This window comes from Carassius carassius, chromosome 2 (genome assembly GCF_963082965.1).
Source record: "Carassius carassius chromosome 2, fCarCar2.1, whole genome shotgun sequence".
NCBI classification, from domain to species: domain Eukaryota; kingdom Metazoa; phylum Chordata; class Actinopteri; order Cypriniformes; family Cyprinidae; genus Carassius; species Carassius carassius.
This window is the reverse complement of record NC_081756.1, coordinates 32321763-32347107: the sequence shown is the minus strand read 5'-3', so window position 1 is coordinate 32347107 and position 25345 is coordinate 32321763. Positions and strand designations below refer to the sequence as shown.

At 40.1% G+C, this 25345-nt stretch overlaps 1 protein-coding gene across 6 annotated transcripts in view; it reads right to left on the bottom strand.

The window, feature by feature from the left end:
• Nucleotides 1-25345, bottom strand: part of LOC132108660 (transcription factor 12-like) — a 135131-nt gene that overhangs the window by 38977 nt on the left and 70809 nt on the right. For all 6 annotated transcript variants that reach the window (XM_059515256.1, XM_059515257.1, XM_059515258.1 and 3 more), the window contains 3 exons: nt 9460-9521; nt 816-948; nt 487-539 (listed from right to left, as the gene is read on the bottom strand). In XM_059515256.1, the coding sequence (XP_059371239.1) occupies nt 487-539; nt 816-948; nt 9460-9521 (248 nt within the window). The remainder of the gene's footprint in view (nt 1-486; nt 540-815; nt 949-9459; nt 9522-25345) is intronic.

Genomic DNA, 25345 nt, shown 5'->3' with positions numbered 1-25345 from the left:
CGCCCATGGAAATTTCCCCCAATTCCACGTTATTAATCTTTGTCTGTCCTCCTGTTCTGGCTACATAATGACTAATTAAACATCAAAAGAGCTATGGCATGGATGTGGCATGACAGCTCGTGTCCCTGAGCCCTTGCTCCCTCGGGAAAGGGGGGTAAGGGGAGAAGAGGGAGGCTAGAGCTGACAGGGCGGATTCACAAATCAATCAACTATCGTTACCTCGCACCTACGCCCTTCGTGCTCCAAACGGTGGATCCACAAACACAACAGAGCTGATTTGAGGCAGGTTTGTCCTCCTGTGTACATGTGCCTGACATACTCACAGGTACATGCTGCCACCGTGTCAGAGGACGACTTTGATAAGATGGGATTCAAAAACGTGTGTGCCGCCATACCAACGGCTTTCATTAAATGTGTCTGTTTGTGTGCTAGCATCTATTTTTAAAGCAAAGCGATGGCAGGAAGATGAAATGATGCTGTACTCACAGATGTAGGCAGGCCAGGAGGGGGCTTGCGCACTTTCTTTGTTTGCAGCGGATCTGTGGAGAAAATACAAAAACAACTTTGAGACATTTGAGGGGAAAAAAAAGAATAGGCTCTCAGTTAGACGTCTCTTTGATTACAGGTTTACAAAAGACAAACATGAGAGCATTAGTGTGGCATAAATCAAAGAATCTTTAAATTCAGTGAAAAAAAAGAAAAAAAAAGCTAATGCTGAAAATGTATATTTCCAGTAGCGTCCATTAGTGTTTATTATACAAAATTAAGAGGTTATAGTGATGATTTCTCGTTGAGTGCATCAGACAGGTACTAACCTAGTGAAGCAGAGTCCTGTAGGGAGCGTCTTCGTGGATTGGAGCCAGTATAAGAGTAGAATGGAGTGGGCGACTTCCCAGAGGTGGTGACGGGCCCCGGACTCGCCAGCCCCATGTCTGACCTCATACTAGACTGTAGAGACAAAAGAAGAGGGTTTAGGCCCAAGGGCCAACAGTATAAACACTAATGCAAATACACAAAAAAGTGAATGCGTGTTTGCAAAACATATTTTGAAATTAAAACAATACATATATTCAAAAACAGAAAAACTAATAACAGAAAAGCTGATAATTAGTTTCACGATAAGGCCAACAACCCATAAGTGGCTTATTAAGATTCTATCCTTTAATATTCTATATACTTATCAAATAAGGGAAAAATAAAAGTGTGTTTGCTAGTTTCAGTCTGGCGCCGTGCGCATTTTCCCGTCCAGCACCACGTCGTTTAATTAATTTTTGCACCCATGGGCGTGCTGGTCTTAAAAAGAGGTGTGTTCAGGTGCATTGCTGGCGCATTGCTATTTTAAGGAGCTGAAAACAGACTGCGCCATAGATCTACTTTTTCTTTGTTATTTAAAGAGCGTGTACACGCTGCTTATTAAACACAGGGATGGACAGCAGCACACAAACATGCCAAATATTACAAATTAAAGGATTGCAATGCATAATAATTTTTTGTAAGCTAATTAAATATATATATATATACATATATATGCCTACATGTCATAATGGATCGTCATCACATGTATCAGAATTAGGCTATCTATTTGATCGCACACGAGCAGCTCCGTTTCATCTCAGAGACGCGTTCTGTCTTTGCGCTTGCCAAATTCCGCCGTGTAAATAGCAAATCCATCATGGCATGAGCACAACTGGCTCTTACCTGCCGGCACCTGCACCGTGCGCTTTACACTTTGCATTTAGATCGTTAAAATAGGGCCCAATATAACACAGTGTCAGGCCCAAAGTTTTGACATGAAACAAAGTTTTAGAATTTTAAAAAATTGGAAACAAACAAAAAAAATTAAGACAAAAAAGAAATTTGCCATTTTTTTCAATTCAAACATTCAACCGAAGTGATACAGTGATGATATTTGCAATTATATTAATACTGAATAAAAAGAAAATGCTTAATACAAGCCTTAAATATAACAGGACTTTTGAACTGTCACAATTTAAAAGCAAAAAAAAAAGAGTTCAAAATAAAATGAGCATCACCCAGATTAAAATATGAAACATGAAGGTGAATGTATGATCATTTCAGATATTGTTTGACCCCTGAATGAAGGTTTTACGCTTCACAGAAGGACACAATCAGAACCCTGAGAGTTTTTTTGCTCTTTCCTCTCTTTACTGAACACAATTGTGCAGTTATTGATGTGAGAGTGCCAGCAGCTCAGTGAAGTCTAAGGAGAAATCGATCCAATCAGTCTGACCTAGTGGTTCCCTCCCCTTCCGCTCACGGTGAACTGCTATTGATCAGGCCTGATCACGGCCCCAGGGCATATCCACACATCCAGGGACACATCCTCACTTAAAGGAGCAGCAGACCCAGGAGAGTGAAGCATGAGAGAGCCAAAGACAGTGGCCAGCTCAAACCTCATTAAACCATCTGTCTGATCTCAGGAGCTGTCAGCTCCCCTGTAAAAACTGTGCTGGCTTAACTTGACGAAACACCCCGGTATAGAGCCCATGAAGTCAACAGGACCACTAGACTGTTGACGGATAGCCAATTACATGAGGAGAGAAGAGAGACAGTGGCACCAAAACCCGCATCTGATAACTGGGAGATTAGCCTATGCTTCAGGTTTGTAAATGGTTTTCCCATAGGCTATCGCACCATTGACCAACATCCACTCCATCGCTCATCCCAGCAAACTGGGTTAAGAGCCCAATTAGAGAAGAAGCCCAATTAACCTAATCACCTGCTGAGTTAAAGAGTAGTAAGGGAAAGGGGATAAAAGAGTGACTCAGAATGGAAAGACTCAGGAAATAGGACTCATACCGAGAGACACAGCACGCATTAGAGAGTGGCTGTTAACTACTGTAATGAACCAAACTAAAATCATACTAAATATTTATAAAAGTATTATAACACAAGTATAAACATGGTTCTAAAATGTACTCATCTTTAATGTGATTTTAGTTTGTATCATATAATCACAAATATAAATGTTTAAAATATTACATTTTGGGCGTATCTTATATTGCATCTTATACTGATTTTATAGCTTATAATTATTATTTATATATTATTTACAATATCAGTAAGCTTTACAGTTTCAAATACACAGTGAAGCTCAACGATCTTCACAACAAACCAAGCATACTTCTCAAAAAATAAAAATAATGTTATTATTTTTAAGGTATATCATCCAACTTAGCTATGTTATTGTCCATATTTTTATTTATGCAGTTCTGTTGTGCAACATCTTTGCTTTGTTGTAAATTAAATGTTATATTTTCTTTTGATTATAATTTAAAAGATTTATTTCATTAGACACCTTTTTTAAGATTTGTATTGGATAATATAACACAGAATCCAGAAAAAAAATGTAATTGAAAGCACAACATTTATAGAAAAATAAAACCGATTTTATGGGCCCCCTAAAGTTAAAAGGTAGGACTGCAATTTTGAACAAACAAGTTATATTACATTCATTCTCAAGGTCTAACAAACATGTGGAAAACACTTCCTTCCCCATTAAATGAATGTAAATGAATATCATGATAAATACTGATATTGTACGATGCAAAAATAATATGGTATATATAATACTTTTGGTCATATTGCTTATCCCTAGTATACAGGAAAATAAATTCAATATCAAAGTCAGATAGAAGTCATAATCAAAACACCGGTTGAGGCTTACAGAAGAAAGTGCTTAAAATAGCTACTCCTTGAATTTAGCCGATTAAAACAAGGGCCATCAGATCGTGTGAAAATCATGTTGGCTTCTCCTTTACTGCAGGAGAAATGAGAGGGAAACAAGCTCTCCAAAGTGACAGGCTGTCAGGGAGGTGGCATCATTGACACTGACATGGCAAAACAGACTGACTAGTGTTGCTTTTGTTCAATGATATGAAATCCTCACAGCAATATTATCTTCTTACTCTTAGCCGCAATGCAAAAACAAAATGGGAAAGCGCTGGGGTCAGATGAAAACCGATAGAATACTAATTTCACAATTGGGAGAGGGTGATTTTAGGGAGATTTGCTGTGGTTTATTACAGTGATGTGAAATTAGTCAAATCCTATTTAAAGATTACATTCAGAGAACTGGTGATTCCATGCAACTAAAGGGGATTAGTGAGATCTTTGTTAAATTGAAAATAGAATGAATGAGAAATGTACATTTTCTGAAGAAAAAATTAAACAACAGCAGGTTGTTCCTTAAAAATTCAAAGGAGCCCAGCCTCTACTCATATTTAGGTTTCTAGGTAGGATGTGGGTATATGAAATATATTTTTCAATTTAGGGTGAAAATCTTAAGTCTGATTTCTTAGAAAAGTAAGATTACACCTTTCACCAACAAGCCACATGATTTAAGGAACTGGTTCTCAACAATTTAGATTATTAGTTATTATTAATATGTTAAATACATAGTAAAAAAAAATAGGAGCACCAACTCTCATGTACGTATTCTGTAATTTTCTGTGTTTTGGAGCAGCAGTCTGAAATACAGATTGAACTGTGGCTCAAAACACCCGACAGCTCTTAGCTGGATAAAGCAAGCCAGTGTCACGCTAGTAAAGTTTTGATGGAAGATGACAATAATCGAGGAAAAGATGATTATAGTGATATACAGGAGTCGTACTTTAGGCATGTGTCAGGTGTATCCATTATTATTAATGCACAAACAAACCATGTATGTCTGATCACTATAACATCATATTTCTGCTGAAAACAGTCGAAGGGATACTTCACTCCAAAATAAACATTTTGTCATTAATCACTTAGCCCATGTGGTTCCAAACCCGTAAAAGCTTAGTTTGTCTTCGGAACACAATTTAAGATATTTTGGATTAAAATCAGGAGGCTTGAGACTGTCCCATTGACTGCAAAGTAAATTACACTGTCAAGGTCCAGAAAAGTATGAAAGACATCGTCTGAATAGTCCATCTGCCATCAGTGGTTCAGTTTGAATTTTATGAAGTGATGAGAATACTTTTCTCAATGTTGGAGACTACCCGCTGAACACAAGCAGTGTACACTCTTCTGTGTCAGACGCGCGGCACGGATTCACTGTTTTCATTCAAATCAAAGTGTAAATACATGTAGAAAATGTATCCTTGTGGCGTGGCTGACACAGAAGAACGTACACTGCTTGTGTTTAGCGGATGGACCCCTAAATGGTGCTACTGTAATGCTGAGAGACACAGAAAAGACGAATTGTTGAATAAAGTCGGTATTTTTGTTTTCTTCGCGTACAAAAAGTATTATCGTTGCTTCATAAAATTCAGATTGAGCCACTGATGGCAGAGTCTGATGGAAGACTATTCTGATGATGTCTTTCAAGCCTCCCGGTTTTCGTTGTGTTCAGAAGACGAACAAAGCTTTTACGGGTTTGGAACAACATGGGTGTAAGTGATTAATGACAAAATAATGCCATTTTGGAGTGGAGTATCCCTTTAAGTTTATTCACGTACTTGTCCAAATTACTGTACGAAAACCTGCTGAAGAAGCGTGTTTTGGAGAAGTTTGAGAGGATCAGTGGTGTTTATCTACATAAGGGCATTAGAAGCTCCAAACACAGACACGATCGCTTGCTCGGACAGAGGAACTATTCTTTGATGTACCTTAAGTTTGCTGAGTTTCCACATATTCAGAATGTTTTCATTTTCATTTGTATTTTGGCGTGTTTAGTGATTCTGAATGGATCTATATAGTAGCTGCAAAAAAAAAAAGAACACTGAATGTTTAAACCGATCATGAATTTGATTTGTTTAAAAATAATCACCTGCAATTGAATGGTAACAAAACACTAGGATACAAAGGTTTTTGTGAATAGAAAAGGTTGGGGAGCCTTGCTGTATTTATTCAGAGAAGCGGCCGGCCTTGGGAGTAAAAAAGGTTGAGAACCACTGATTTAAGGCATCATTCCCATCTGCTGCACAAACATTTCAGGATGAGCTATACGCCGCAGTTTAATACTTATGGTTCCCTAATCCCAAATACTGAGCATGAGTGATCGCAATGACAATATACTGACAAGAGCCCTGCTCATTTCTCTCTAGGATAAGAATGTTTATGTGTGAACATGGCCGTGTGTTAGCAGGTGAGAGGAAAATGACTGCCTTCTGTGGTTTAGCCTTTGAAACAAGTACTCAGCATACATGACAGTCCGGTCAATCTTGTGGATACTGAGAAGTAGTGTTCATTACAAGAACACTTGACAGAATCACAGGGGCTTCTGAGCCCACTCACATCTGAACAATCATTTTCCTGAGTGAAATGTCAGGCAGATTGGTGGAGATAATAGCAGTCATCTGTCAACTACATCCTGCCGCAACAATCAGAATAATCCTCCACACAGGGGACGGGAGCAAAGCTTAGCTACAGCCACCATGCCTCTGAATGCAGCTCTGTACCGCTTGCCTCTTATCTCTTCTGTATTTTCACATTTCTCATGTTTGCAGCACGGCATTTCATGCTACAAGGTTCAATATTGCAATGGAAGAGTAGCCTTTAGTAAGCTGTTATCAAAGACATTGCAAAGCAACAGCAAGCAACAAATGAATAAAATGTAAAATTTTAGGAGGTATGATGTAAAAAAAAATAATTCAAATGGTCAAATAAAGTCCCTCTTAACTACAGAGGTGCATACATATGTACAAGGTAAGGAAAAGCATATTCAGTCTGGCTACATTGGTCAAGCATTTCGGTTTTGTTTTACTAAAAAGAATCGACTTATAAGAATCCAAAAATGAAAATTCTATGATTGTTTACTTTGGAAAACAAAAGAAGATATTTTAAAGAATAACGGTAACCAAAAATGTTAGGTGACCACTGATTTGAATTGTTCGGACAAAAACAAAACACATTACATTTAAAAAAAATTCGTTTCCCAGAAGAAAGGTTATACAGGTTTAGAATGACATGAAGGCAAGTATATTTTAAATTTTAAGTTAACTATTTCTTTAATTATCATTTGTTCAGGTATCTGACTATACTGGTAGTAACTGCCTTGTAAAGTTCATTGCTTAGGGAATTAAACCACATTGGTCATACTACAGTTTTGATTCACTAAAAAACGGGTTCATAAGGGTCATCTCTTTGGAAATCGAGCAAAACTGTTTGTGCTGTTCATTTCTGATTTACTACGAAAGTCGTAGAAGTCATTCGTTTAGAAACTGCATTATATTGGCAGCATTGCACGGTTTTGATTCACTAAAATAAACTTGGTTCATAACCGTTCATGAATGTGACTACACTGTTTGTGATGAATGTTTCATGCAGGAAACACTTAAGTATCGTTGTATGTTGATCTGTCCACATCAGGCAAAGAATGTATGTGCAAGAATCGTTAATGGTTCTAAATAGGAAGCGGTTCTCACTTCCGAAGCCTATGTAAAAATTCATTGTTTTTGTTGCTGAATTACTTGCTAGTAAGGGAAAGCAGCCAATGAGATGCTTGGCAAGCAGGGGCCACAGCTGGCTGAGACTGTTTGAATATTTAACTTAATAAAAGGTGTACAGTTCCACATCAGGTTCAGATGATGCAATAATACCTTGCTGAGGGAGAGGTTTAGCTTGCAAATGATGACAAACCTCATAAAAAGACAGGGCTGTTTGGCTTTCTGGAAATCCTGTAACTGCTTCCCATCACTGCCAAACACTTGATAGATTACTAGTGCAGATATTCCCATTCTTGGCACTCGCTGAACAAATAGGGCCTTTTATTAGGTTCCGCAATGTGCATTGCTCAATTTTCGAAGCAGACTGGGTTATTAGGCACCTGATTCGAGTATTAAAAACACCGCTTCTCAGATAATCTCTGCACCTGATAGTCATCTGTTTATATGCACGCGGCAGACGCAGTGGTCGTATTAACACACAGGGTTTCGAATATTAATGCAGCACGCATTCTTCCCACATTCGCTCAGGAACCGAACCGCTTTTTCGCTCTTCCTGTTTTTCTTCAGCGACTAGACAAACTGAGTCTCTGCCAGGCTCTGATCTGTCCAGCTGCAGGCCAGCATAAATTCCCCAGTTCCCACACAAATGTCTGAACTGGCATTGCCTTTCAGAAAAGTCTTTTATGAATGAGCGAACGCACCGGAGAGGCAGCCGTGTTTTCATTCGTTCTGACTAGCGACATTCACTGCTTGCAAACCGCACGCCGCTTTTAAAGGTGCGCTTGTGTGTTTCTCCTCTCCTGAGATGTGCGCTGGGCTCGGAGGGTGAGATTATTAAAGGGTCGTCCGGGTCGAGAGTTGCACCGACCTCACACTTAAGATGGAGAGGTAGCCTTCCTCTAATATTGTCTCTTAGCCATGGCATTAAGTTTAATGGTTTCCCAGTAGGCATTACCACAAAGTTGGAGAGGGGGCGAACAAAATGTAAACTGAGCAAAAGTGCAAACAACAGGCGATTAAAAAATGTGGAGTGAAAAAAGTATGGGGGGTCTCCAAGTATACTCTTTGACTGACTGACGTCAACCGTGTCAGAGAGATTGAACAGGCAGGAGAGCGAGGGAGCCAGAGCAGGGTGGTGTGCTCACACAATCCTGTCTTTGTTTGGAACATCTGTGTGGCTGAGGGAGGGGAGCAGGGCCGGGCTCTGTGTGACCCTGCTTTAATAGAAGGGCTGAAAGTCATGTTTCTGTGTGCCGAAGGCCTGCTCCCTACACACAACACACACATAAACACTCCCTCTAAATTGCATATTAGAAGCTATTAAAAAAACATTCAGATTGAAAGCATTCAAACATCACAAAACACTCTCAACTTTATCTGATGTGAAAAAATAACCAGAAACTATAAACAAGGTTCCCACAAGTTTTGACAAATTAATTTTCCAGACTTTTTGATACATTTTCCCAGTTGTGATTATTAAATGATTTTAGGCACCACTTTACGTTTTTGGTTAAAATTAGTTAGATATCACAAATAATACATTAATGGTCATTTATGCAACATTTCTACCATTATAAAAATGTATTAGTATACTTATTATTGATTATTGATACACACACACACACACACACACACATATATTGTTGCAAGGATAAATTAAACTTACCAAAAGTGACAGTAAAAAAAAAAATAATATTACAAAAGATTTCTGTTTCAATTTAAAGCTGTTCTCATTAGAATTATCATGTGACACTATATGCCATCACTGGAATAAACTATATTTTAGAATATATTAAAATAGAATAACGTTATATTAGAATGTAATAATATTTCAGAACATTGTAACATTTTTACAATATTTCTGTCTTAGCGAGTGTAATATACTTGTAATGTGTAAAAATGTAAGGGACTTTAGCCATTTAGCCGTGTGTTGGAGTATTTGACACGTTTACTTTCAGCACTTTGGTAGTTGTGATAAATCAGGGGCTAAGTGAGAAACCTGTAAGATTCAAACTAAAACTAAAACTACATAAAAACATAATCAAAGTAAAGTTATGGTTGTTACCTGGCATCCAGAAATGCCTGGCTCTCTTCCATAACCAGAGAACGGAGGCCTCTCAGACTTGCCTATGGGTACACAAAGACACAAACAATCAGCACAGCACCATACGCATAAACCATATAAACATTAATCATGTGAAAAACAGGGGGATTTCAAGGAAGACAAACAATAATTGCCAAAACTCACACATTCTGTGTGAGTTTTGGCAGTTAAAGGCTGCTGAAGGTCAGAGGGAACTGATTTATGTTTCATATTACATCAGTAAGGTGTGATTTACTTCAGTGTGTATTTTTTCTAGGTGTCAATCAGACAGTAAACTACAGGGTCAGACAGGTCTCAGTCAACGATACTAATCCATCTCGATCCTTTTCTGGTTGCAGAAACAGCCCATGAGCTTGCAAGGGGCAAATAAAAATTGCACAGCACACAGCCGTATGAATCATGCACTTCACAATATCTATACTCAGCAGTTCCAACCTCTCTGTGAGAAAAAAAACAGAAGACTCCTAAAGGAAATACATCATATATTATACTTATACTTATATCCGACTTTCAAACATTAGAACAAACACAGCAGTGAAGCTAAATTCTGTTTACTCCAGGGAGAAGGTCAATATTTTTGGTACTTAATATCGGATGGCAAACGTGTTTGCGTTACACCTTCCGTGCTTCAGGTTCGGTTCTGCTGTGCTCAGGTGCACGAGGCCACGTGTCTGCAAGCGTGCGAGTTTCTGCGCTGGCGTAGCCTCCCGAGACGCAGCCGTAATCAGGTACAGTGGTTTAACTGAAAATGCTGCTTCCCCTGTGGTGTAAACTGCAGTCAATGTGATATAACATTTGAGAGTTTGTGCTCCTACAAAGGAAGAGGGAGTGTAGTTGTGGGCAAACTACTGCAATCCCTCCCCCTTAGTAACCACAAAAGAATAAAACATCTGTCTTTCAGCGACTTTAAAGGCTAGGAGGTTTTTTTCCCTCATCCTGACTTCCTGGGCTTGCTACTTAGCTGGGTTTAGGTTTCTGCGTTTGTGGCGCACACAGGAAGTCTTTCCTCTACAGATACAGTACTGAAATATTCATTTACAGCATGTGTTTTGTCACACACTCTCTGTCCATGCTGAATAATTTATAGGAACGCATTGTTGTTTTAGATCCGGGCAGAGCTGGAAGCGCTACCCATGATAAACATCCTCCCTCGGTCTGGGTCTCTCGGATGCAGCGAGCAGTTGCACGCATGGTTTGGCATGTTCTCGTGCAGTGTAACCCAGCCATGTGCTGTAACATGTCGAGGGACCTTAATGCGATCAGTGCCATAACCTCAACCACTAAGGAGGAGTCCCGGAGGATCTGAACGGTAAACATGCGTTTAACTGTCTAGCATGCCAGAGTGAACGGCCGGCCTGCGTTAACAACAGTGGCAAAGTCAAACAAAGAGATGAACCTATTCACCTGACTGCATGCATACACCAACATACTGTCAGAAATTATGACACGCATCTTAATGAGCTTTTCCGTCTTTAAAATCACCCACATATTTCGTTATAAATGAAATGAAAAAATGGGTTTTATCGGTAAGAAAAATATCAAAAAATTATATTAAAAAAAAGAATTTTTATACATATAATTTAGCATTTACAAATAGCTTATAATATGTATAATTTAGCATGCACACATATATATATATATATATATATATATATATATAGACAAACAAATAAATAAATAGGATAAATTAATTAAATAATTTATCCTATTTATAATGCACTAAAAATAAACTGTTAATAAAGAAATACACGGGGGAAAATACTGCTTTTTTTTTGAAGGAGACATGTAGGTGGAACGAATGAAGAAAAGTGTGAAAAGAATGAACCGGAAGAGGGGAACAGAAAAATTAAGAACGACTCTGAGAGCTGTGGAGGAAGAGGAGACCCATGATGGCCTGATATTCAGAGAGAAAGTGAGAGAACATGAGCGAGTGGTGGAAAATTATTGGGCGTGCATTCAAAACACAGAGCTGCAAAAGCTGAAAGCATCCAAAGGCGAAGAAAGGGGGGGGGGGGTGTTAGGGGGAGTCTCTCGGAATGTTAAAAATCAACAATGTAAGACAGCTCTTCCACTGCTATAGCAATTTGTTTAAGTGTTACTGGCGAGTGTTTGTGCCAAGAAGGCTGCTGGCTATGGCTCTGATGTTTGAGGAAGCAGTGCCAGCTAGCGCAGCTGTGTGACCACTGCCCCCCACCCTCCACACCCTCACTCACAAACACCCTTTCCATTCCTCTATTCTCTCGGCCAAGACACTCTTGGAGAGAGAGAGAGAGAGAGAGAGATAGAGAGAGGGCTCAGAGAATATGCGAGACAGCAGGTGAGAGAAGAGTGTGTGAGTGTGTGAAGAAGTGACAGTGAGTACATGTGTGAGAAGATGTCACTATGGCGAATCTCTCCAAAAATGAACCTTAAGAAGTGGGCGTCGAAGCTGCCGATTAGCCACGTCCGCTACAGCCAAGCAAGCTCCTCTCTCCTCCTTTTATTTTATCACATCCTCCTCCTCTTAGCCGGAGCGATGACAGTCAGATGAAGGGGGTTGGCCTGATCAATACCCACCTCACTGCTTCTCCCGGCCTCCCCTCTCTGCTCGCCTACCCCTGAACTGCGACACATCATACATTATAGAAGCAGGATCTGACTGCAGATGATGAATGTTCTGGCCTCGCCGTTGATGCGGGGGACAACGGCACCACCACTTCACAGGGGAAGCGTGGAGGTTAGCTCCCGTTCTATAGGTTATCAATGCCCCTGCTGACTCACAGCTAATGAGTGTTCCAGTCACACACTCTATCAAACAGGTGACTGGGGAGCCTGGAAGAGCTGAGGATGTTTACAGGGAATGGCCGCAACAGAAGGAAACTGATGATTGAAGACAAGTTAGATAGACATGGTGAATGTGGTGTTTAATGTTTGGGGAAGTAGCTGGGATAATAAGAATCAGTGCTGCTGTAGCTAGCAGTCCGCTCATTTAAATAGACATTTGAAAAACTACGAGAGTTGAAGCATTTGACCTTGTAAGTCAGCAGGGGAGCGTTAACGCTAACAGCTCTCAAATATTTTTTATTTATTGAGATACTGGCTATATATCGGTCTATATATATATATATATATATATACCTTATTTTTATTGCAAGTGTGTGTGTGGCCATTTGATATTTATCATTATTTTCATTTATCATAATCAGAAACATGAGTTTGTAGCGCAGATATTTGTACCTTGTACCGCTGTTTGATATTCTTCTAGTTATTTACATATGGCAGCTAAATAATCAGAAGCCATGCACATTGACAGAAAATAGCTTTTTTCCTTGATGCAAAATAAGGTACATATTTACATGTGCATGCTGTTTACTGTACTTGATAATATAAAGCATCTTTAAAAAACACTAACAATTTACACTTAAAAATAATCTTCAGCAAATCTCAAAATTAATATCCTCTGTATATTATAATGATGTGATGCTTAAATATACTTTACTTACTATTTTTTATGAGCCATTTATCAGTTATCAGCAACAACCTAAAAATATTATATGTACTGGCCTAATTTTTCCATATAGATTCTTGACTACAATCAACAGAATCTCTTCATATTCTCTTTACCAACAAATGCAAAGGATTTGGCAATTAGAATCAGCTTTTACACTTATTCACACAAAAATTCAAATTGTGTCAAAATTTACTCACCCTCATGTAATTTCCAAACCTGTATGTCTTCTTTTTGAAATATATTTTGAAGAATGTTTGGGTTCAATCAACACTGGACCCCATCGATTTTCATTGCGTGGATGAAAAAAACCAACACAATTTTCAAAATATCATTTGTGCTCCACAGAATAAATTCATACAGGTTTGGAATGACATGAGAGTGACTAAAGCCCCTTTCACACTGCACGTCGGACCCAGCATATTGCCGGAACATTGCCGGGTCGCCTTCTGTGTGAAAGCAAACACGTCCCGGGATTGATTCCGGGACTGAACCCAGGTCGGGGACCTAGTAACATTGCCGGGTTCAATCCCGGGACGAGCGCTATGTGAACAAAAGCCAGATCTAATGCCGTGTCAAAGTGATGATGCAAGTTATCGCGCGACTCTTTTACCGGCTGTTTTGAAGGAAGATCAACGTTAGCGACGAAACAATATGTGCAAACTGTAAAGAAGCAGAGATCAGTTAGTTCCTCACTTTCCGCGCTGAAGCTGAGATCGTTCGCCAGCTTCAGTGAAAGTTAACATGCTTAGTGTTTTTGACTCGTAGATTACACGTCACGCCCTGATGTCACGTGTCGTTACGGGATCTTTACGGGTTGTGTGTGAAAACACGCACATATCCTGGGTAATCACTGGCAGTGTGAAAGTGCAAAATCTAGCGAACCGGGAACAATTGCCGGGACACATTACCCGTGTTTGCAGTGTGAAAGGGGCTTAAGTGATGACAGAATTCTCATTTTTGGGTGAACTATCCCTTTAAGAGAGTTTCACATTGATTTGGGTTTCAAAATGCAGCACTGCAACAAATGAAACCATGAGAAATATCAAAGGCACTTGTTTCACTTATCACACCTCTACCATTTTTAAACAGTGAATGTAAAAGACCCTGCTACTGAAGAGTGGCAAGATTTCAACAACAACAGCCAGTGGCTATGAAATGCTCTACTGTTATCAAGATGTTTTGAGTTGGTAAGTGAACAGCTGGCTTAACAGTTGCAGCTTGTCCAGGCCAATCAAGACACGAGACACAGACTAGTCCTGTCACCAATATGTCATTGAACAAGGCACTTAACTAGAGGATTGTACAGGTGGAACCTTCCTTGAAATACTCTCAATATTCATGAATGGGATTCCTATGAGCTTTTAAAGATGATTTCAGACTCATAACTTATCAAAAGTAAGGATGTTCAAAACTATGATCAAACTAACATTCAGACCTTCTGAGATCATCAAAACCAAGGGAACAGTATACACTGGAAAAAGAAAAAACTTTGCTAGGTATGAGCACGTCTTCTGTTGGATATCTCTCACCACAGGCCTGTGTTATCACAACAGAGCTCTTAAAACAGTCTTCATATCAGCCCTCCTTGATTTGCGAAGAGTAGAAAGAGAGAAAATAGAGCAATATTCTTCTGCGGCATCGCCCGGCAATGCTTGTCAGCAACGGTGTTTTTCACCCTGTCTCTCAGGGGAAAACAAGGGCTGTGGAGGAGTGATGGATGGAAGCGAAAATGAATTCATCAATTTCCCCACAAGGAACTGAGAGAAGCAACAAGGAGACGTCCAGGTGTTGACATGCGCTTCCGTGTGATGAGCGCCTGGCATCACATGTGTTCATGCAAACATGTTGCAGACCACAACGTAACACAAATACAGAGGCTCTATGTGCAGTCAAACTAATAGTATAATAATAATAATAATTTGTATTTATAAAGCACCTTTCCAAGACCCAAGGAAGATAAGACAGAAGTCAGATAAATATGCAGGATCATGTTTATTATGGAGAGCTTTATAAGTGAGATTTAGTATCTTGTAGTTTATGCACAAGGAAACCGGAAGCCAATGAAGGTGACCGAGGATTGGGGTAATGTGAAGAGAGCTGCAGAGTTTTGAACAGATTGCAGTCGTTTGATATTATTAGCTGAAGTGAATAACAGTAATCTAGTTGAGATGTGACGAAGGCATGTGTAACAGTTCTGCATTCTGCAGACTGAGAGAGAATAGAATATGAGAGATTTTACATAGTACTACTTTACCAGTGTGATCATTGAATGAAAGAGTGGAATCAATGAGAAACCATGAACGCACATGACTTTTTTCTATTTGTTAGCCCACAAACCATAAGATCTGAATGATCAAATATTAATTTACAGGTTTGCATCTGTTGACAGAACTCTGCAAATGAGTATGTTTTAACACCACATCAGAATCAGAATGAGCTTTATTGCAAGGTATGTTCACACATACGAGGAATTTGTTTTCGTGACAGAAGCTCCGCAGTGCAACATAATGACAGTGACAGAACAAAAAACACAAATTTGAATAATACATAAAAATACAAAAATACAAATAGGTAGGTAAGGAACGAAAATATACAAATTGACAATGTATGGCAGGTATATTACAATGAGCATTATGTATGTACAGGTATATTATGTGCAAAAAAGTTAAGTGTACGCTAAGTATGTGTGTTAGATAAATAAGTGTATGTATATATAAATATAAAATTGTTTTTATCAATTGTTCATTAGATGGATTGCCTGAGGGAAGAAACTTTTCCTGTGTCTGGTCATTCTGGTGCTCAGTGCTCTGTAGCGTCGACCAGATGGCAACAGCTCAAAGAGGGAGTGTGCTGGATGTGAGGGGTCCAGAGTGATTTTGCCAGTCCTTTTGCTCACTCCGGATAAGTACAGTTCTTGAATAGATGGGAGAGTTGAACCGATGATTCGCTCAGCAGTCCGGACTACCCTCTGTAGTCTTCTGAGGTCAGATTTAGAAGCTGAGCTGAACCAGACAGTTACTGAAGTGCAGAGGATGGATTCGATGATGGTGGAGTAGAACTGTTTCAGCAGCTCCTGTGGCAGGCTAAACGTCCTCAGCTGGCTAAGGAAGTACAACTTCTGCTGGGCCTTTTTCACAATGGAGTCATTGTGAATGTCCCACTTCAGGTCCTGAGAGATAGTGGTGCCCAGGAACCTGAATGACTCCACTGCAGTCACAGTGCTGTTCATGATGGTGAGTGGGGGGTGGGGGGGGTGCAGGGGGGTTTCTCCTAAAGTCCACGATCATCTCCACTGTTTTGAGTGTGTTAAGCTCCAGGTTGTTGAGACGGCACCAGACAGCCAGCTCTTTAACCTCCTGTCTGTAAGCAGACTCGGCACCATCCAGAATGAGGCCGATGAGTGTGATGTCGTCTGCAAACTTCAGGAGCTTGACAGAGGGGTCCTTAGATGTGCAATCGTTAGTGTACAGGGAGAAGAGCAGTGGGGAGAGAACACAGCCCTGGGGAGCTCCGGTGCTGATTGTACGGGTGCTGGATGTGTATTTTCCCAGCCTCACTAGCTGCTGCCTGTCTGTCAGGAAGCTGTTGATCCACTGACAGACGGAGGTGGGCAAGGAGAGCTGAGTTAGTTTGGGCAGGAGGAGGTTTGGGATGATCGTGTTAAAGGCCGAGCTGAAGTCCACAAACAGGATCCTCACATAAGTCCCCGGTCTGTCTAGGTGTTGCAGAACATAATGCAGTCCAATGTTTACTGCATCGTCCACAGACCTGTTTGCTCTGTATGGAAACTGAAGAGGATCCAGCAAGGGTCTAGTGATGTCCTTCAGGTGGGCCAGCACCAGTTTTTCAAATGACTTCATGACCACAGACGTTAGAGCCACAGGCCTGTAGTCATTTAGTCCTGTTATTTTGGATTTCTTTGGGATGGGGATGATGGTGGAGCGTTTGAAGCATGAAGGGACTTCGCACAGCTCCAGCGACCTGTTGAAGATCTTTGTGAAGATGGGGGCCAGCTGGTCAGCACAGGATTTCAGACAGGCTGGTGTAACACAATCTGGGCCTGGTGCTTTTTTCCTTTTCTGCTTCCAGAAGACCTGGTGCACCGAATCCTCGCTGATCTGAATTGCAGGTGTGGGGGAGAGGGGGGATGCAGGAGGTGTGAATGGTGAGAGCGCTTGATTGGAGTTGTGTTCAGGGCGGGTTGCAGGAGTTGTTTATGGTGTGAACGGTTGTTTGGAGAGGTGTACAGGATGGCTTACAGGAGTTGTGAATGGTGTGAATGGTTTTTTGGGGAAGCGTTCAGGGCAGGTGATGGGTGTTTTTTCAAACCTGCAGTAAAACTCGTTCAGATCGTATGCCAGTCGTTGATTCTCCACAGTGCTGGGTGGTGGTGTCTTGTAATTGGTGATCTTCTTTAGACTTTTCCACACTGATGCGGAGTCGTTCGAAGTAAACTGAGTCCTTATTTTTCCAGAATAATTCCTCTTTGCCACTTTGATCTCTGTTTATACAAGACATTGTCCCCCTTCATGTAAGCATCTTCTTTGGCCTGACGGAGCTGTCTGAGTTTTGCAGTGAACCACGGTTTGTCATTGTTGTAATTTAGTTGAGTCCTGGTAGGAATGTATATATCCTCACAGAAACTGATATATGATGTTACGGTCTCTGTGAGTTCATCCAGATTGATGGCAGCAGTTTCAAAAATACTCCAGTCAGTGTGGTCAAAACAAGATTGTAAATCCTGCTCTGCTTCATAAGTCCATCTTTTTACAGTCCTTAATACAGGTTAAGCTGATTTTAGTTTCTGCCTGTAGGTCAGTATAAGATGAACCAGAAGGTGATCAGAATGTCCCAAAGCTGCTCATGGAACAGAGTGATATGCATCCTTTATTGTGGTGTAACAGTGATCCAATATATTACTGTCTCTTGTGGGACATGTAACATGCTGTCTGTATTTTGGCAGTTCACGGGAGAGGTTGGCTTTATTAAAGTCCCCAAGAATGATTAAAATGGAGTCCGGGTGTTGTTGTTCTGTATGATCTGATCAGCGAGTTTCTGTAAAGCTGAGCTCACGTGCGCTTGCGGAGGAATGTAAACACTCACCAGAATGAACGAGTGAAACTCCCGCGGCGAATAGAACGACTTGCAGTTAATGAAGAGTGCTTCGAGATTTGAGCAGCACATCTTCTTTAACACGGTTACATCTGTACACCACCGTTCATTGATGTAAAAGCATGTCCCGCCGCCGGGTGATTTCCCCGTTGATTCTGCTTCGCGGTCCGCTCTGAATAGCTGAAAGTCCGGCAGATGGAGCGCGCTGTCCGGTATGGCATCATTCAGCCAAGTTTCCGTGAAACACAGAGCAGCAGAGTGTGAGAAATCCTTATTTGTCCAAGAGAGCAGAAGCAGTTTGTCCGTTTTGTTGGGTAGAGAGCGGAGATTTGCCAGATGGATGCTAGGCAACGGCGTTCGAAATCCACGTTATCTGAGTCTCACGAGTGGGCCAGCTCTTTTTCCCCATCTGCGCGTCCTCTTGAAGCGTGTGATCAGGGCAGCCGCTCCGCCGACAAGAATGTCCAGCAAAACATCAGAATAGTCGAAAACCTGTGATATATCGGGAGATGTGTGTTGACGAATGTCCAGCAATTCGTCCCTGGTGAAACTGATTGCAGGAATATAACTAAAGACAGGACAAACTAACAAAAACACAAAAACAACTGCAGAGCCCGTCACGGAGACAGTCATCCTGTATCGGCGCCAACATCATCTCACTTTGGATACACCAGCCCAGAGATTTGTTTAACAGTCACTGGAGTATGTAAATACCATTGATGCACCATCACAAGTGCCAACACAAACGAGGGATGTGTTGAGTCCTGTTGAGGGGTTTAATAAGGGAATAAATAGGCTGACGATACTTAATATTGATATTACATTCAGAAGCATGGAACAATTAAAACGTGACCGTGTAGAGAGGCTCTTGGGGTGGCGCCCTATTGATCACAGCTCTGGCAGGCAAGACCAGAGCTCTTGTTTTGGTACTCAGATAGGTAGAGATCTAAGCATCTCAGGGGATCAATTGAAAAGCGCAGCCACAAAAACAGCCAATTAGTAGCTACACTCCACAGCCTCCATCTCTCTCTCTCTCTCTCTCTCTTTCTCTCTCTCTCCATCCCTCCCTGCTCTCTTGCTTGCTCTCTTCCTCTCATTCTAGTACATTCCAAGGACCTCACTGGGTCTTTCCAAACAAACCAAGATATGTATATACACACGACAAGGAGGTTGATACCTTATAGCAGTTAACACCAAATGCAAATGAACCTCTCATGTCCTTCGTCCCCAAGAAGTCCATCCACGTTCCCTTGTCTGAATTTCATGTTCTGAGTTCTGGAACCCCGGTGTAATTCATTATCCCTGTCAAGTTAATGTTCTGTGTTGAGCCATATGGCGAGGCTAACACGCGCAATAAAGGAAATTCTTTCAACTTGTTATAATCAGCACATTGGGCTGTCCAAAAACTGACATAAACCACTTTATTGTGTTTGCTGCATTTTCTCTTAAAGTTCCTGACAAAAACAGGAAAGCAGGCAGGAAAGCAGAGCGGGGGGCTGGGGCTAAACTTGGAGGCCAGCAAAAGGAGGGAGGGAGGGAGGGAGGGAGGGTGAGGTAAAGAAAAAGAAAGCTCTACAGCTGTCTAAAGTTTCTGTCGGCATGAACCTTGAGCTATCAGTGCAGAGTCCTGAATGCTCGATGCCCACACAAAAACAAGCAAACACACAATCACAGACATCGCAATGCCAAACAAAGCCACACACCCACTCACTGGTTGTGTGGCTTTTAAAATGGATCCCTTTGTTTCCTCGTCTGGAGTGTTTGTGTATCTCTCCATTTTTTTCAAGGCTTTTGATGTTAAGACGAGTTCTGTTTGACAGTCGGCAAGGACGGGGCCCGAATCCAAGGCCCTCCTTTGCATGAACCCACCCGAGCAGGTAGCAAAGGGGTGAAGGGGGCTGTTCTTTGCCAGCGAAATGCACAGAGGGGCACAACCTCAAACACATGCTACCCCTGAGCTCAGCATCAATTTCTGTTAATTACAGTCTTGTCAGCAGTAGCATTATTCAAACAGCTAGCGCAAATGTTAATGAGCTCTTATTTGCATATTTATTTTTTTCTTTGTTGAAATGTCATTGATTATTATGTTCTACAATGGTGAATGCCTCTGCTGATGCGCTCTGATATGTAATTAGTCATTAGATGGAATGAATAGATCAATTAAAAGGAGGGAGAGAGGACAAATCAGAAGGAAGATGGAAAAAAGATTGAATAGGATTACGGGAGTGGAGAACGAGACTGCCGTCTTAAGGGGAGTCATCACTCTACAACAGGAGCGTGTTGAAGACACCTAATGTAAGAACAGCCTCTTAACTGATTCATACAAAAATAATTTTGTAAAAAATATATATATATATCCTGTAATGCACTGCAAATCCCTTGTTGAAGACCCTGATGTAAGAACAGCAACTCAAACTATATATATTTTTCAATTATGAAGTAAAGATGACGTTCTAGAAATCCACATGTGAACATCTATGCAGTGACTCTCTTCCCTCTTGCTGAGAACAACCCACTGAGAATCTCACAGGTTCGCAGGATCTCCTGACTCACCAGATGGGGAAGAGGGAACTGTGTGTGGACTTGTCAGTACACACAGCAGCTGGATTTGTCCAAACACCCCCACCTCAGAAAGTCAATGGGATGACCAGGTCTGCGCAATGTGATTTTCTGTTGTTACTGGGGGGGGGGAATGTTATCTTTTGACCTCTGCGGTCCCTAACTTAACCACCCTCTCCAGCCAATGCCCGTTACTCCCTGATATGAGACAGCAAGAGAGAGTGAAATGGATTACTCTAGACCAGATGGGAACATTCCACATGACCAAACCAATCAATCACCTTGGTGGGACGCAGGTGCGGCACAGCCGTGCAGCAACACACCATTTCACAGTCTATCGGCCACAAACACATGGTCACCAATCAATGGCTCCCTAAGGACGCGCGCTTCTCCCCTACCCCACCGGTTCATGGCTGATGACTTCATAATCACACATCCCTCTCTCTCCCTCCTTTCTCCTCCTCTCGCTCTCCCCCCTCAGTGGAGGAGTATGATGAGCTATCTAATAACTGATGACTCCCCTCAAGTTCACATGTGTGTGAGACAGTCGCTTGTAGTCAGACCCGATGCTGTGCATTGAAAATGCGGTGGAAAAACAGGAAGGTGGGGCGTTCTTTTATGTCCCAGGATGGATATCACATCATCTGAGCCACATCAAAGGTTCCATAGCCGGCTGGTGTCAGATGCCAAGCAACTGTTAAACAATGGAGCCTCACTGGAAGGAGGGAGAAGGATGAATGCAGGAGGGGAATTTTGATGCCGCATACTCTTAAACTCACACACAAGCATGCAGAAATCCTGTTTAAAGACACATTCGAGTTGCGGAGAGACTCGGACAGCAGAGAACAGACATATGTCAGAAGGAATGAAAGAGTTGTCAGTATTAAAACATTTCTCTTTTCATATTGTAGAAGTGTTTAGTAACACTTCTCAAGGTTCTTCTGTCAGAGAGAAATTGTGTAACAGAGAGGGAAGCTTGTGAAAACAATTCACTCTGTATGTGTGAAAGTGTTTTGGGGAGGCTAGATGCTACCAACCCAGAGGGATAGTTTTAATACAGCTGGTGGAGTAGACACTTTATACACCAAAATTATTTAAATATGGAAGCTGTGCAGCTTATATCACAGAATATAACAGCTGGAGCTCTGTATTGTCCAATGAGAAGCCAGGACTGGAATAATCCATTTTATAACATAGAGGTACAGTACTGTTCCAGGCTGAAGTCTGTTAAACTTGTATTTATTTAATTTATTTTTATTTATTCATTTTAAAGCATTCATATATTTATACAGCAAGGATAGTTTAAACTGAGCAAAAGTAACAGTAAAAACTTTACAAAATGACTAAAGGTTTATATTTTAAATAAATGGTTTATTTAAACTTTCTATTCATCAAAAAATCCTGAAAAAATGCATCACAGTTTCCACAAAAAAAAAAAAAAAAAAATGAAGCTGCACAACAGTCTACATTTAAAATAAGAGGAAATATATCATGAGCACCAAATCAGTATATATGAAGGATTTTTGAAGGCTAATGTGACACTGAGAACTGGATAAAATTCAGCTTTACCATCGCAGGAATAAATTACATTTCAAAATATATCAAAACCAATAATGGTTATTTTAAATTGTAATAATATTTCACAATATTACAGATTTTTTAAAATCAAATTCACCATTGGTTGGTATGAGATTTCTTTAAAAAAATAAAAGAAAAAAGATTTTACTAAATTTTACAGGCCCTTAACCTTCAAACAGTATAGTGTACTTTAATGTCAGGAACTGAAATAAAGTATTTAAACATTAAACAGCAAATTAAATGAATATTATACAAAATGTATGGAAAATGTACTAAAAAGAAAGATGATTTTAAAACAGCAAATGCTGAAAATGTTGTAACACCGCCTGATTAATTAGCCTGAATGATATTTATCTCTATTATTCCAATACATCCATTTGATTTATCTGGATGATGTGAGGCTGAAGGCTTAAGGGGATCTCTAGAAAAGTGTAGCAACTATACCAACTGTGATGAGCTAACTGCATCTGTATGTGGTTTTTTTTGAGGGTTGAAATCCAAAGGTTGCATTCGTTTTTCTTCACAAACAATGACAGACTCTTGAATGTGTAGCTAATGCTGGAGTGCTGTAGCACTGAGAGTCTTACACACAGCCGCTCATTCATGGGATTCGTCTCTCCTCTCTGGATTAGATGTGGGGGAGGATGGGTTATTTCTAGGCAGACTGACTGCACGCTCACCACCTGAGCCCCCAAGCCAGGTGTGTGTGTGTACATGTAAGTGTGTGTATATGTAAGAACAGCACCTGTGGGGCACAGCAGGAGCTCGGCTACACACAGGTGGGAGCAAGAAGCCCTACTGTCCATCCCATGAGCCCCCTCTCATTTCAACAGGTCGCTCCATAATTATACTCAACACAGCCCATTAGCCATCAGCCTTCAGAAGAACATATGCTCCGACATCGCTCCACACCGCACGCCTACGCGTGAAAGACTGTGGGGGAGATCGTCTTCCACTGGACACGGTGCCTGAAAATACCTCCAAACTGCTTTGTCTACACTGTAAGGATCTTCAATAGCTGTGATATGGTGAAAAGCTACAGTGGCATTAATGTATATAATCACAAAACAATAAGAAAAACAAATATTAAAGTTTAAATACATTACAATTTTGGATACGGATAAGCCAATAATTAGTTTCAAGTAATGTTTGTAAATTTACAGTATAATGTAAAGTATAAAAACTAAATATTTATTTTGAGATTTGCTAAAGATTTGCATTTAAGTGATACTTAATTATTAGTGTGTTTCAGTGCTGAGCAGTATGACCCCAAATCTGTATTGTATTTTGTGAGATTTTGGATTATAGTGGATTATTTTACTGTCAGAGGAGTATGCAGAATAACACTGTAATGTTAAATACAAATGTACCATCAAAAAGGCTGGTAACCCAATCAATTAATTAAAAAATATTTTTGGCAAGTATACCAGTTAAATTAAAACATGAATAAAAACGTTTGTGATACTGTGATAATGTTTTAAATGTATTATTATTATTTTAAGAAGTACATTCTAATGTGCAGCAGTTATGGATCTCTGCAATTTGAACATATAGTAATATATTTCCTGTTATAATTTCTCAAGTCAACTTTTGTTTAAGATTTGATGATCATAAAACTCAATTGAAACATTATCAAATGAAACAGTGAATAAACAATTACATATTCAACATTGGTCTACATCAATTTGCATAAAATATCTGCAGGTTTACTTTAATTTTGACCAGGCGCCATGTAGTAGTAAATGTGACCACACAGAGAAGCGCTGCTTTCATGGTTTGTGCTTCTTTAAATCAGCTTTTTTGTTGTTGTTATAGAAAAAAAAGAAAAAATTAAATTAAAAAAGTATACAAGGACTAAAGTATGCTCTGAATAAAATACAAAGTAAACTTAACAAAAAATATCTTACTGAATTATTTTATTGTTTTATTAAATTTTGTTTTGTTGTATATAAGATGTTTTTTTTACTACGTTAATGTCATCTTTTTTTCTTCACCGTTCTTCATTTGAATTGATGCTTTGGAAACAAGGTGTGCAAAACAATCATGACTATAAAGTAGTTTGAAACTGAAAGCTGAAAGAGAGAGACAGAAACAGAAAGAGGGAAAGAGAGCGAGAGACTGAGAGAGAGAAGTCTGGTAAAGTCATTGACAGCAGCAAGCTGCTCTGGGTCCAGACTGCGTTTGTTTCACTGGCAGAATTCCTTCCTAATGAATCACTGCCCTTCAAATTTGCATTTTCATTTAACAATCACTAACATTGTCACTGGCATGAGCTGCTGAATACCAAGGGATAGAACAAGAGGGCGGAGGGTGGAAAAAGAGTGCACACACCAGAAATTGGTTTTAAAAAAGAAACACTCTAACAAATGTTGGGTTAAAAACAACCTAACTTGGGTTACTTGGCAACCCAGCGATGGGGAAATATTGGACAGAACACATGCTGGTTTATTTTGACTCAGCTGGTTGGGTTGGATGTTTTTATCCAACATGCTGGGTTGTTTTATTTAGGTTATCTATTGTTTCAAAATTACTATATTGCTGGCTTAAAATGGGCTGATATTAAAAATCACACACAGATTTACTAGAGGCAATAGATGAACATTTAAGCAAGAACACTCATAGACAAAAATAAAAGACAAATTGAATGTATTTGAGGGAATACAGCGCCGTTTACAATATTTCATACATTTAAACTTGTTTAACAAACATTATATCAATAAATATTTTACTTACGGCTTTATAAATGAAATAAAATGTATACAAACCTTTATTTCGATGAAGAAGCTACGATAAAAGTTATAACCTGTTAGTTGATGAAAGTGCTGTATCTGCCTCAGATACAGTCGTTCTAATGATAGACAAAACACACAATTCGCTGGTCAACCAACTCCATTTGACTTTGATTTTCATAAAATGTTAAGTGTCTGATAATGCCACAACTCTGATGACGCAGTGTTTAATTATATTTATATCCTTTTTCCTATATGTCAGTGCTTAGAGGTATGCCATTGGATTTTTTTATATATCAAAACTGTGCCCCACTGTGATTTACGCCACTGCCACACCATATGGCTCTGAAACACCACCACTGATTGAGAGTGCAGAGAA